General features: G+C 44.8%; 2 protein-coding genes across 2 annotated transcripts; both read left to right on the top strand.

Annotated features, from left to right (window-relative positions):
• Positions 1 to 6,762: 6,762 nt before the first annotated feature.
• LOC124681190 (derlin-2.2) lies at positions 6,763 to 11,080 on the top strand. The gene is made up of 6 exons (XM_047216132.1): positions 6,763 to 6,897; positions 6,985 to 7,084; positions 7,716 to 7,930; positions 8,098 to 8,181; positions 9,277 to 9,330; positions 10,665 to 11,080. Exons 1-6 carry the CDS (start codon positions 6,799 to 6,801, stop codon positions 10,854 to 10,856), a joined length of 744 nt encoding a protein of 247 aa, XP_047072088.1. The 5' UTR covers positions 6,763 to 6,798; the 3' UTR covers positions 10,857 to 11,080.
• Positions 11,081 to 11,672: 592 nt separating this feature from the next.
• LOC124681192 (putative pentatricopeptide repeat-containing protein At1g03510) lies at positions 11,673 to 13,614 on the top strand. Its single transcript, XM_047216133.1, has 3 exons — positions 11,673 to 12,970; positions 13,098 to 13,194; positions 13,399 to 13,614. Exons 1-2 carry the CDS (start codon positions 11,673 to 11,675, stop codon positions 13,108 to 13,110), a joined length of 1,311 nt encoding a protein of 436 aa, XP_047072089.1. The 3' UTR covers positions 13,111 to 13,194; positions 13,399 to 13,614.
• The last annotated feature ends 787 nt before the right edge of the window (positions 13,615 to 14,401 follow it).

The following is a 14,401-nucleotide window of genomic DNA, read 5'->3' as shown; positions in this document are numbered from 1 at the left end:
CAAGCCAACCATCTCCATTGTTAATATCTTACATACAGTAACATCATTACACAAAAGTGATTTCCATATTGAGATACACAAGTTATACTCCATCTCCTCTAGTCTTCTGAGTTTTCTTCGCCCGTTTCCCTTTCTTCTTACTACGACGCAACCATGGACAATCTTCATTGTTTAAGATGATGCTTGGGTCAATTTTTACCTTGAAGGGTGGAATATCGTCAAACTTATTATAATCTTCTGACATGTCTGTCTTGTCCTCTACTCCCACGATGTTTCTTTTTCCTGAAAGAACTATGTGCCGCTTTGGCTCATCGTATGATGTGTCCTCTTGCCTTTCTTTTCTTTTTTCGGTTTGCTAGACATATCCTTCACATAAAAAACCTGAGCCACTTCACTGGCTAGGACGAATGGTTCGGTGTCGTACCCAAGATTCTTGAAATCCACTATAGTCATTCCGTCATCGCGGGTCTACCTGTACCCCGTCTTTCAGGTTGAACCATTTACACCGGAATAAAGGGACCTTGAAATTAGGTCCATAGTCAAGTTCCCATATCTCCTCTATGTACCCACAATATGTGACCTTGTTCCCATTGCCATCTTCTGCATCAAAGCGGACACCACTGTTTTGGTTGGTGCTCTTTTTGTCTTGGGCGAAAGTGTAAAATGTGTTCCCATTAATCTCGTACCCTTGAAAAGTCGATATAGTAGAAGATGGTTGCTTGGCCAACAAGTACAGCTGCTCGTCATCGGTGACATTCATGAGACGTGTTTGCAACCAACCGCCGAAAGTCTTCATGTGTTCTCCATCAATCCAATCTTCACGTTGCTCCGGGTATTTAGAGCGTAAGATCTCCTTGTGTTCCTCTTTGTACGGAGCCACCAAGATGGGATTATGTAGAACTGTGTAGTGTGCTTGAGTGAAAGAATGTCCGTCCATACACGTTGCTGATTTCTTTCCTAGCGTGCCTTTTCCATGCAGTCTCCCCTCATAGCGCGATTCAGGAACACCGATCGGCTTAAGGTCAGGAATAAAGTCAACACAAAACTCAGTGACCTCCTCTCGTTCCATAGCCCTTGGAGATGCTTCCTTCGGCCTAGCACGGTTATGAACGTACTTCTTTAAGACTCCCATGAATCTCTCAAAGGGGAACATGTTGTGTAGAAATACGGGACCGAGAACGCCAATCTCTTCAACCGGGTGAACTAGGAGATGTGTCATAATATTAAAGAAGGATGGTGGGAACACCAACTCGAAGCCGACTAGACATTGGACCACATCCTTCCGTAAATTTTGTAGAGTAAGTGGATTGATCACCTTCGAGAAATTGCATTGAGGAACGCACATAGCTTCACAATGGGTACTCGAACATTTTCCGGCGAAGCCCCCTCAATGCAACCGGAAGTAATTGTGTCATAATCACGTGGCGGTCATGAGACTTTAGGTTTTGAAACTTTTTCTCCGACATGTGTATTATTCCCTTTATATTCGACGAGAAGCCGGACGGGACCTTGATGCTACTCGGGACTTCAAAAAAGATCTCCTTCTCCTCTTTGGTAAGAGCATAGGCTGGCGGGACCTTGATAATTCTCCGGATTCAGGTTGTTTCCTTCGTGGATACTTTGCTTCGGTCCTGCCGTGCATCCGGTGTATCTTTTGTCTTCCCATACACGCCCAAGAAGTTTAGCGAGGTTCACGCAAAGATTTTTCGTCACGTGCATCACGTCGATTGCGAGTGAACCTCTAAGAATTTCCAGTAGGGTAGCTCCCAAAATATCGACTTCTTCTTCCACATGGGTACGTGTCCGTCAACATCATGCGGAACAGATTGTCCGCCGGGACCCTTTCCAAAGATCACTTTTAAATCCTTGACCATATCATATATAACTTCCCCATTAGGGCGGGTAGGCTTCGTTCGGTTATCTGCCCCACCTCCGAAATGCTTTCCTCTCTTTCTTACATGATGTTGTTTTGGAAGAAATCGACGATGCCCCAGGTACACATTCTTGTTTCCCAAATAATTACTATCAGTCTCACCTAAACAGGTGTGTGCATGCATTGTATCCCTTGTTTGACTGCCCTGAAATGTTACCAAGAGCAGACCAATCATTGATGGTTACAAATAACAACGCTCGTAGGTTAAATTCCTTTTGTTCGTGCTCATCCCACACAGGCACACCTTCGTCACGCCACAACTCTAAAAGTTCTTCAACCAATGGCCTCAGGTACACATCAATGTCTTGCCGGGTTGCTTCGGGCCCTGGATGAGCACTGGCATCATAATGAACTTCCGCTTCATGCACAACCAAGGAGGAAGGTTATAGATACATAGAGTCACTGGCCAGGTGCTATGACTGGAGCTCTGCTCCCCGAAAGGATTAAAGCCATCCGTACTTAGACCAAATCTTAAGTTCCTTGCGTCATCCGAAAATGACTTGAACTCTCTGTCGATTTTTCTCCACTCGCGACCCGTCGGCGGGGTGTCTCGAAGCATCACATCTTTCTTACGGTCCTCTTTGTGCCATCGCAACAACTTGGCATGCTCTTTGTTCCGGAACAAACGTTTCAACCGTGGTATTATAGGAGCATACCACATCACCTTCGCGAGAACCCTCTTCCTAGGGGTGGACTCACCCTCAACATCGCCGGGGTCATCTCGCCTCGATCTTATACCTCAATGCACTACATACCGGGCATGCATTCAAATTCTCGTACTCCCCGCGGTAGAGGATGCAATCATTGATGCATGCATGTATCTTCTGCACCTCTAATCCTAGAGGGCAGACAACCTTCTTTGCTTCGTACGTGCTAGAGGGCAACACGTTCTCCCCTGGAAGCATCTTCTTTATTATTTTCAGCAACTTTTCAAATCCCTTGTCGGAAGTACCATTCTCTCGCCTTCCACTCGCAGCAATTCCAGCGTGGTACCCAGCTTTTTCTGACCATTTTCGCAATTTGGGTACAACAGTTTGTTGTGATCCTCTAACATTTTCTTCAACTTCAACCTCTCCTTTTCATTTCCGCAGTTCATCTTCGCATCAAGAATGGCCCGACCCAAATCGTCATCCGAGTCATCAAAAATCGGCTCATCGAAAATGAGCTCTTCTTCAGCTTCGTCTTCCCCCATTCTACTACCACCGTCTTCAGTGAATAAGGGATAGTTGTCACTATCCTCTTCTTCTTCGTTGTCTTCCAATATAATCCCTCTTTCTCCGTGCTTGGTCCAACAATTATAGCTGGGCATGAAACCATTCTCCAGCAGGTGGACGTGAAGGGTCTTCGAGGTAGAGTAATCCTTCATATTCTTACAAGAACTACATGGACAATACATGAAACCATTCGACCGCCTGTTTGCCTCAGCCACGTTGAGAAAATAATGCATGCCGAGTAATGAACTCGGGATGGCACCGGTCACCGTACATCCATTGTCGACTCATCTGCATTTTATATGTATATCAAAAATCATTAAATACACAACATCATGGATATATGAGTGACCAACTTAATTAATATTCAAGTTCATCACATAAAACTAATTGTTTTTTATAAAAAAGAAGAGGGGCTCACCGAGGTGGTACCGTGCCGGCTAGGGGACGACGCTGGCGATCGACAGCGGTAAGGACGGGGATGATACTAATTAAAACCTACAAAACATACCATAATTTCAGCTCAAATTGCATATAAAAAAATAAAATCACTAACTTAGGCATTCCATCGAACACCTTGCTTGCACTACAAAAATAGTACGAGTTAAAACTACCAAAGAACTGAGCTAAATTAGGAACGCCGGAAGGAAGGATGATATTGCTAACCCTTGGATAGATGTATGCCGTTAATCTTGTTAAAATGGTGGAGAAAAATAAAGATTATTGGAGTGTGAGAGGTGCAAAATATTTGGAAATGTGAGAGGAGAAGTGAGAATGAGATATGCAGGGAGCTCGGGCTGCCGCGCGCTCAAATAGGGCACAGACCCTTTAGTACCGGTTCCTTACACGAACCGGTACTAAAGGTGCAACCCTGGCCCCACCACCGCCTGGAAATCGGGCCCAAACCCTTTAATACCGGTTCGTGTTACGAACCGGTATTAAAGGTCCATAACGAATCGGTATTGATGTCCCACGCACGGAACCGGTATTAATGCCCCCTTTAGTACCGGTTCGTAAGGGAACCGGTACTAAAGGCTTAGATGGATGAGAGGTTTTCTACTAGTGGCCTATTTCGAGGAGCTACCTCTGATTGTGATTTTCTCCACGAAGAAAACATTAGATTATGATTTACCCATCCTGATGATATAAGACAGAAAAAGGACACGGGAAGAAAGGAAGAGGAACTTACCAGTATTTTAGGAAAGAAATCACCATAAAATGGTAGAAAAATCTTATCGTACTACGTACCGCCCTTTTTCTGGTGATTTGATTAGGTTTCCTAACTAGGAACTTTTTGTTTCCTTGTGATCAGAACATATTAGGGCATGCATGCGATTGGGCTGCATCGCGAAGGCATATGCATATGCCGTCCGTCGCCGCCGCGGTACCCAACGTACACGACGCATCCGCTCGTCCATGGACGCCGACCAGAGGCCGCCGCGGCGCGGCGCCTACATCTGCGGCGCGTTCATCCACCTCCTCGTCTCCGCCGCCCTGGTGGCCGTCGCCTACCGTTTCCTCGGCGCCCAGGGCGCCGCGTGGTCCCTCGGCGCGGTATTCCTTAGCTGCCTCGCCGTCCCCGTCGTCATGCGGCGGCGCCCGGGCATCGCCGCACCCGACGCCGGTGGAGCGGCGGCCAGCGACGGCAGGAGGGAGATCCCGCCTAAGTTCACGTTCAAGAGGGACGTCCGGGCCGCGGAGGCGCAATGCAGCATCTGCCTCGGCCCGGTCCGCCAGGGGGAGAAGGTGCGGCGGCTGCCAGCGTGCGGGCACCTCTTCCACGCCTGCTGCGTCGACAAGTGGCTGCGCGCGAACCCTACATGCCCGCTCTGCCGCGCCGCCATCCACGGTGCTGCCCGGCGGCCGGAGGTCTGCTCGAGCTAGTCTGCGTGTGGCGACCGGTTGTATAGGACGATCTCAACTCGATCGATCATGTCGTAGAGAGAATGGCTTGTTTTTCCGGTTTTGACGTTGGAGATGTAAAGGTGATACCGACCGACGCTTGATTTTACTTCTTACCACGAGCTAGTATATATACTAATCGAGTAGACGTTTTTGTTTGCATGCATACTTACCACCAATATCGATCGGGCGGTCAAATCACAATCAGATCAATGAACTAAAACTAGCTAGCTCTATGATACGCGCGCATCTCCGCTGAAATCCTGTCAGACATTAAGACCTACTAACCGGCCACGTACCCTCCGTCCACAAATAAGTGTACTTCTAGCTTTTGTACTAAGTCAAACATTTTAAGTTTTGACCAACTGTAGAAAAATAAGTAGCAACATATATGATGAGATTTTGATATAATTTGAAACTACATTTCAAAAGGAATCTCAGGATACAAAATTAGTGTCATAAATGCTGCTACTTTTTCCTATATATTTGGTCAAAGTTTAAAGAGTTTGGCTAAACACAAAACCTAGATGTACACTTATTTGCGGACGGAGGGACATTAAGAGGTATATTCATCCTCCAAATTATTTTTGTAGGGGAATAAAACTCTCCTAGCTATCTGATAAGTGTAAAGCGATTTAACTGAAAAAACCCGAGACTTAGTTAGAATCCAGCTAACTCTGTCGGACTCATGGTGAGATTAGTTTTTTCTACATAAATCAAGAAGCTTGTTCCACTTCTCCAAGGATTCACCATAAATGTATCTTCTAAGAGCAAGTACAATAAAGTCTAGTCAGTTGGCTACAATGATTAAAATAATATATTTATGTCTATTTGGAAGAGAGAGAAGAGGAGAGAGAATGTGAGTGGGCTCTTATGCAAGAGCTAGCTCTAGCACGTGCTCCTAGGCAAGATGTGTGAATGAAAGGTGGGCCATCCATTGAAAAGTAGTACATTTTATAGCCAATTATTGTACTTATTGGCTACATGTTGACTATAGATGACATAGCATGTTGCTCATAGCTAACAACCGGCTATACTATTAGAGTTGCTCTAAGCCTATTGCGAACTAATAGTAAAGATATACTACCTCCTTTTTAAGAAATAAGACGCCCTCATTTTACGTGTTTTTTGTTTGACCAAGAATTACTCCAAATATATAAATATTGTTTGTATGAAATTAGTATCATTAGAAAGTTATTTTCAATACAGATGCAACGATACTAATCACATATAATATAATCAAAATTTTGTTGCTTAATTTTTATGGTCAAAGTTTGTCTTGGAATACGAGTGCGTCTTATTTCTTGAAACGGAGGTAGTATGACTCACACTGATTCACACCCCAAAACTATCTCAACAAAGTTCCTAATAAATAAATAAAAAAACGAAAGCATACAAGTGGCGGCAAACCGTGGACTGGCAGGCAAGCCGTCGACGCCCACCAGCCCAATCCGACGTGTTCCTCCGACGTGGCGCCGTCCCATTGGGCCACAACACGTCACCGCCACGGACACGTCGGCCCCGCCCACGGGATCCCTCCCTGGGCCACCACACGCCAGCGACACGCGCTCCTCCTCATCCACTTCTCCGAAGAAGACAGAGAGAGACAGAGAGATCGAGACCACGCCGCCCTCCTTCCCCATCGCTCCTCTTCGATTCCGCCGGCGATTCCAGTCAACCCCCAGGGCGCACGCGCGGAGAGGCGGGCGGGCGGGCGGAGCTAGGGTTCCGTGTTGGGGGGGCGGAGCGAGGATGGCGCAGGCGGTGGAGGAGTGGTACCGGCAGATGCCCATCATCACGCGCTCCTACCTCACCGCCGCCGTCGTCACCACCGTCGGATGCACCCTCGAGGTACCCTCTCCCGCCCCCTTCCCCCCTACTGATCCGGCGCTCGTTTCAGCCGTATCTGGTTGGTTGATGACCTAGCTGTTGCTGCAGATCATATCGCCGTACCACCTCTACCTCAACCCCAAGCTGGTGGTGCAGCACTACGAGATCTGGCGCCTCGTCACCAACTTCCTCTACTTCCGCAAGATGGGTAGGTCTGAATCATGCCTGCCTTCCTACCCCGGTCCGCTAGTGTAATAGGGCTTTTGCCAACTGTATACTACTCGAATTGGATAGGTTGTCATCGCGTAGATGCAGGTTGCTGAGGCTGTTTATATTTGTTGCGTAAATGTCAATCCATTTGCCACACAAGGATATAGGCCAACACCAGGGAATTCCATTTCATGTACTCTGAAAGTACTGTTTGTCGAGTCATGTGAAACTGTTGTGTAGAGAGAGATGTTAGAATCTAGGTGCTGGGTATGTGATGCCAGTCAGCGCTTCCTTGTGTTATGCATATGGCAATTGGTTGTACTGAAAACGGACGCGACCTAGTATTGTCTTAGCTGGCATATCAAACTCGACACGAAATCAGTACCCAGATTTGTTATGTTGCATGCTTCAAACGGTAATTGAGAATGTGTAAAGGATGCACTTGTCCACTTGCAGTCTTCAATATGTTGCCATGGATGAATGTAGTTTGTTGCACGTGTATGATTTGTGTGCCCATCTCTAGATTTTTGGACATTTAGTTACTGGTATTCTGTCATTATGCAGTCCTACTCTATGTATAGCTGAAGCCCTTCAAGCTTGTTGTTGAACCTCGTTACTCTTGTTTCCAGATTTGGACTTTCTGTTCCACATGTTTTTTCTTGCACGCTACTGCAAACTTCTCGAGGAGAACTCATTCAGAGGAAGAACTGCTGACTTTTTCTACATGCTCTTGTTTGGCGCTACTGTCCTTACTGGCATCGTTTTGATTGGTGGGATGATACCTTACATTTCTGAGACATTTGCCAGAATTCTGTTCCTGAGCAATTCACTGACGTTTATGATGGTATGTGACTAATTTATGGGCTTAAAGCATTTACCATTTAATAGAAAAATTGCCTATGGCCTATGCTAGTATTCTAGGACACGTTTTAGGGAAGTCTTGGCTTTAAGAGCTATCCTTTCTGGGTTGCGGAGTCAGAACGCTAGTAACCTATTATTATGCCATGGCAGGTTTATGTCTGGAGCAAACACAATCCCTTCATTCACATGAGCTTCTTGGGCCTGTTCACCTTCACTGCTGCGTACTTACCTTGGGTAAGTGTTGAATCTGTCCATTTGATACTCATGTGAAATTACTTCTTTGACAAACTTACGCATATATACAACTGATAATGTCATGCCCAGTATTGATTCACAATATCTGAGATCTGTATATAGGGGGAATACATTACTTGTTGCAATCACTTTATAACTCTATCTTGTGGGTCACATGTACCATTTACAAGACAAAACATTCACCAAGCTTCTCTGGGAATATACCATTTTCCTTTATTAGTTTATTTCATGATGAATACTTTGTCGGTTTCACGGCATATAGTAACTATAGGTTTTGGCTCAAAGAAGACCCAGTGCACTGAAAGTACACATGGATTTCATGGGAAATTGCTGGATCTTTCCTTTACAGGAATCCTTTGTTATCGATGGGGGCATTGTGCAACATAAAGTGTATACTGTAACAACTTAATTCATTTAGTCATCATGGAAAAATCTTGGATATAATAAACACAGGGAGGTTTATGTGAGATAGTACTCGCTCCATGCAGAAATATAAGACGTTTTAGCCATTTCATAAGTTCACTCGCTTTTGTTTGTATCTAGTCTACTTTTAATGTGTAGATTCCCTCCTTTTAGTTTGTATCTAGTCTACTTTAAAAGTATCTAAAACATCTTATATTAGTGGACGGAGGAAGTATATGATAAATCTGCCTAAAATTGTAAATTACTGAACCTATAGAACACGTAGTAAGTTATGTTCTGGAATAAAAGAAATATTAGAATTACTGAATGATGTATAATTTACTTCCAACTAGAGATAATAGACAAATCGTTCGAGTTGGTAAGGTTCTAACTCCAACCAGTGTACTAATGAACACTTGTAGCTTTCTGTTATGTTAGGATAATACATAGCTGCCTGTTGCATCATACAGGATGGCATATCATTGTCAGAAAATGTAACAAACTTAAGAAACCACCACATTTTTCTCCGATTGTGTTCTCCTGTGATCCTTCCTTCGGTCATCTCATATCAAGGCAGGCCAAAGTAGTGAATTGTTATTATTATTATTTTATTCATAGTATATATCAGGACCAAATCAGCGACTTGAATAAATTGTATTTTTCAACTTGCAGGTACTTTTGGGGTTCTCTATTCTGGTGGGGAGTAGCACATGGGTGGATCTCTTGGTAGGTTTTTTCTTAACTGATGAATTTCAAAGTAACAATTGCAGTGGCTATTGTTCTTGAGACTCTTTCCCTAGACAAAGGATTTCATTGATTACATTGCACCATCTCACTTTGCTCTGGCATTGACTACTTACAAAATGGATAAGTAGCCATGACGAGAGTGTGCTGAATTGTTGATGGTTGCCTGATCCAGGCTCAACTCAACATTTTCTAGTCAGCTACCCTCGGTTGCCCTTAGATGTTTCTGGGCTTGTTGTGTATAAACTGTACATCTGTCTATACTTACTGATAACCTGTCATCTGTAATATGTTGGCCATACTTTGTTTTTGTCGGCCGAAGTTTGGTTGCCAGTAGAAATAGCTGTCTTCTTTTGTCCCATGGCTGTTCAAAACCTGATGATGGTTTTAACCAGATACTGGATGGCACTGGTCACTTTTGAAGTTTTAATATGGTCTAAATTTGTAGAATTTGAAAGCATTACTTCCCTGCTTAGCAGGATGAGACCAGTAGACCATTTGCCGTTCATCAGTATGCTGCTAGGACTACAAGCCAACAATTCAACAAACCTGTGATTCTCTGAACCATCAATTACATATTGTGCTTCGGACTTTGTGTGACTTGAATCTGGTAGATGTAGTAGCAGCTTATATTGGGAGGTGGCGTTTTGGCTCATAGGAGCAAATGCTCCCATTATATAAAATAATTAAAAATTATTTTTAAAAATGTTAAAAAAAGTTGACATAATTTTTTTGGTATACATACTAACATTCTATGTTAGTAAACAAGTTTTCGTGGAAAAACAATATTTTGTGTGGTGTGTACAAAAAAGACAAAAAAAATGTGCTATACGTAGTCGTGTTACAACATCAAAATTTGTCTTTTTTACAAGAGCCACATAAATTTTTTTATTTTTTTGAAAATTTGTGTACTAACATAAAATGTCTAGATGTACATGTAAAAATTTAGTTTATAATTTTTTGACACTTCAAAAATTGAATTCACACAATGGGAGCAAATGCTCCTATGAGCCAAAGTGTATTTCCCCTTATATTGATGCTAAGAAGTGGAACGGCTGTTATTGTGCTGGCTGGCTTAGTGTCTTCTCTGACTAGTTTGCCTTTCCCAGTCATATGTTGCTGTCATCTTCATTACATATTGCTCAGTCTTCATTACATACGTTTGCAGTCAGATGTTAATCACCACCACGCATGCTTTTATCGACATAAGCCCCTATTCCAATTGCCATTTTCATTCTTTTTTCGTACAAGTCTGCAGATATTCTTTTCTTTATAAATGACCATATTTCTCTATTGGCAAATCATGTTTGTTTCAGGGTATGATTGCTGGCCATGTGTATTACTTCCTGGAAGATGTGTACCCTCGGATGACTGGCAGGCGTCCTCTGAGGACCCCTTCGTTCATCAAGGCGATGTTTGCTGACGACAATGTGGTCGTAGCACAGCCACTCAATGCCGGGGTCGGAGCAGGAGCAAGGTTTGGTGCTATGGACCCACAGTTCCAATGATCAACTGTCTGTCCATGACCTGCGACAGATCTGGGGAAATAGTTGCTTTATCCATTCAGACTGCAAGGTCGTGTAAGGCAATGTTCGTGTGTGTTTATACAGGCTAGGGCAGAGTTATTGTGCATAACAAAAGATTAGTAGTATTTCAGGCAGCAAAGTTTCTTACCGTGAGAAAGCGCAAGCGAAATGATCCGTAATTGGTTGGACAGACCAGCCTTGGTTCCCGAAACAACTTCTTTTGCTGTGTGGTGGTGATTAACATCTGACTGCGAATGCTCGCTTTCCATGGCGTATACTGTTGTTGAGGAAAATCTTTTGCACCGATTCTATAGCGTGATATTGTTGTTGTTGTCTGGATTTGGAGGTATTCTGGTGGGAGATGGTTTCTTGAAAGTGTGCATTGTGGTGTTCAATTCTCAATATCTTGCTTTGTAATGCTGTCATTTGGACAAATTCGTTGACAAGGAACATCTAGCAATGTGCTCTGCCCAAATTGAACGTGACATTGAATTTCTGGTGCTGGTTTGGTGTGAAAATTTCCATCTAAAAATGCTGAAGAAGTGCGGAAGCACAAGAAGTTTGAGACGTAGAAAAACAAAATTTTGCTAAACAAGAGGGCAAGTAACTTCAAAATTTAGCTAAACAAGAGGGCAAATAACTTGTAGGAATGGCATGTACGAGGATTCAAACATTTCTCCTTGTAAAAAAAATGGAAAAAAATACAAACTGGAATTTCTCATTCAGATTTCTAAATTTTATAAACGTCAACAAAGCCAGTGATTAGGGCATCGTCGTCGTCAAGCCTCAAACAAAACGATGGTGTGCCCCCACCGGCGGCTGGCAACGCTGACGAAGCAGCTCACCGGCCATGTCAATGCCGGCCGTCACCGCGACGCGCTCGCCTTCTTCGCGCGCATGGCCGCCGACCCAGCCCTCCCGCCGCTCGCCGACCCGTCCTTCGCCTACGCCTTCCCGCTGGCGCTCAAGTCCTCCGCCGCGCTCCGCCGCCCCTCCGCCGCCGCCTCCCTCCACGCGCTCGCGCACAAGTGCGGCGGCGTCCTCCAAAGCCCGTTCGTGGCCTCCGCGCTCGTCGCCTCCTACGGCGCCTGCGCCTCCCCCGACGCCGCGCGCAGCCTGTTCGACGAATTGCCCTGCCGCAACGCCGTCGTCTGGAGCGCCATGATCTCCGTGTACGTCCGCTCGGGCGACGTCGCCGCGGCGGCGACGGCGCTCGCCGACATGGACGTCGCGCCCACCGCCTCCTGCTTCAACTCCGTGATCGCGGCGGTGGCGGAGTCCGGGCAGCATCCAGGCCGGGCCGTCGAGCTCTACCGGCATATGGCAGGTATGGGCGTCAAGCCCTCGCTCATCACTCTGCTGGCCCTCGTCCCCGCGTGCGCCGCCATGGGCGCGCTGGGCTCCGTCAGGGAGGTGCATGGATTCGCGGTCCGGCACGGCATGTCCACGAGCTGCCACCTGGGAAGCTCTCTCATCGAGGCGTACGGGCGGTGCGGCTCGTTGGTTGGCGCGCAGAGGGTTTTCGACCTCGTGGAGGACCGCGATGTTGTTGTCTGGAGCTCCGTCGTGTCGGCGTACGCGTTCCATGGCCACGGGGATGTCGCGATGTCTCTTTTCGGGCGCATGGAGCTGGACAACGTGCGGCCTGACGGCATCATGTTCCTCGGCGTGCTAAAGGCCTGCGGCCATGCTGGTCGTGCGGATGACGCGTTGAACTATTTTGACGTGTTAACCAAGACATATGGGGTGGAAGCGTCTGGAGATCATTACTCGTGCTTGGTCGATGTCTTGGGGCGGGCAGGAAGGTTGCAGCAAGCTTATGATGTTATACGGACAATGCCGGTTAGGGTTACCGCGAAAGCCTGGGGTGCTCTCCTCGCTGCTTGCAGGAAGTACGGGGATGTGGGGTTGGCAGAAATTGCAGCAACAGCGTTGTTTGAAATTGAGCCGGAGAATGCAGGGAACTTTGTTTCGCTTGCAAATATCTATTCAGGCTTGGGCATGCATGAGGAGGCAGAGCGGGTGAGAAGGGACATGGAGCAACGGGGTGTGCAATTATCACCTGGAAGCAGTTGGATGATACACCACAAGTCAAGGTGCTAACCTCTTGAGCATTTTCAATAGATGTTTTTCTCACCTCCTTGCCTATACCGGCCAAGCTTCTTTTTTACAGTTTTACTCTTACTCACATCATGAATGAACTGACTTATTTGTTTGCTGCAGTGAACCTTTCTGAAGAAGTAGGCTCATATTTTGGAAGTTATATCAGAGACTGACATCAAAGTTTACTTGGATACACAATTTCTATGTCCATGAAAAGGTAAGCGTGAGCTGCCATTATCTCGTTCTTTTTTGGAGGGTCTATTTATTAGACACCACAATTTTTCGTTAATACACCTGGACAATATATTAATTGTGCTAGTGATCTATACATCTACCAGGATATGCTGCACTTAAATCTGAACTGACTGTGAACGCAGCAGAAACTTTTCTATGGCTTAATGCTTAACTGTAAATCCTGCAGAAACATCAAATTTGCTTCTGGGAATGGTGGATGAAGATAGTCTATGCGTCAGAAGCCATGAACCTGTACTAGGTGGACATTGATTTTCAGTGTCAATTGTCAAATTTCGTTCTAGCAGTGAACCCATCACCATATTATTTACACATTTCCTACTTCAGTTTTAAATGTCATTTTCTGACATCATATTTATTTATACTCATGAAGTAGAACCATAAACATTGTTCTATCAGGCAAAAGTAGAAACTTTGGTGATGTTAGACAACATTATTTCCTTCGTACAAAAATCTCCTATCAGCAAACATTGCAATTCCAGTTCAAAGGACTGTAGAGGAAAAATAATATCGGTGATACTGTTTCTTCTTACAAGTTCCCCACCAAAGCTGCATGCGCATTCCAAATATCTAATGCCACTTAGCTCCAGTTGCTAAGCACATTGTTTCCCAATCCCCACAATCCTCATTGTTGTCAGTGGACATTAACTCTACAGTCCTTATTGCCTTGTCAGCTGATTGTTAAAAAAATGCAAGGAGGCTAATTACATCCGCGCACTAAATTCATTGTGATTCTTTTTATTAACTAATATTATCTTATGTCAGTTCCTATGGACTGAGGAACTCCATTTAGGTTTCCGATGAGACTTCTAGCTTTTTTGTGTTAGTGCATATGATGCTAACATGGTGCAACTTTACCAAAGTCACATCTCGTAATTTTTTTTTGATAAAAAGCAGTGACGGAGGTTCAACAAGATATTTAAGTGGGGGCTAAAGGATCTCTAAACAGAGTTGAGGGGCTAATCTATGGTACTCTGTCAAACATAGCATAAAATAGTGCTAAATATTCACTGTTAATATAATATATCTTTGTTATACATATCATTTGATCAGTCTCAGTGTGGTTTGAAGATAGCAACTCATATTTTGTGCGAGTTTATTTAGCTCTTTGAAAGTAAGGTGGACCAATTTTTAGCTTTAGCTGCTCCATACCGATGCCAAATAATATAATT

The sequence above is a fragment of the Lolium rigidum genome, unplaced genomic scaffold (assembly GCF_022539505.1).
Source record: "Lolium rigidum isolate FL_2022 unplaced genomic scaffold, APGP_CSIRO_Lrig_0.1 contig_35329_1, whole genome shotgun sequence".
Classification (NCBI taxonomy): domain Eukaryota; kingdom Viridiplantae; phylum Streptophyta; class Magnoliopsida; order Poales; family Poaceae; genus Lolium; species Lolium rigidum.
The sequence above is the reverse complement of the archived record's forward strand: the minus strand, read 5'-3'. Positions and strand labels throughout refer to the sequence as shown.

Bases quoted from the DNA above. Each gene is read 5' to 3' on its own strand.
- LOC124681192 (XM_047216133.1), top strand. From the start codon at position 11,673: ATGGTGTGCCCCCACCGGCGGCTGGCAACGCTGACGAAGCAGCTCACC.
- LOC124681190 (XM_047216132.1), top strand. From the start codon at position 6,799: ATGGCGCAGGCGGTGGAGGAGTGGTACCGGCAGATGCCCATCATCACG. The intron at 6,898-6,984 runs GTACCCTCTCCC...CTGTTGCTGCAG, and splicing joins CCGTCGGATGCACCCTCGAG to ATCATATCGCCGTACCACCT. The intron at 8,182-9,276 runs GTAAGTGTTGAA...TTCAACTTGCAG, and splicing joins CTGCTGCGTACTTACCTTGG to GTACTTTTGGGGTTCTCTAT.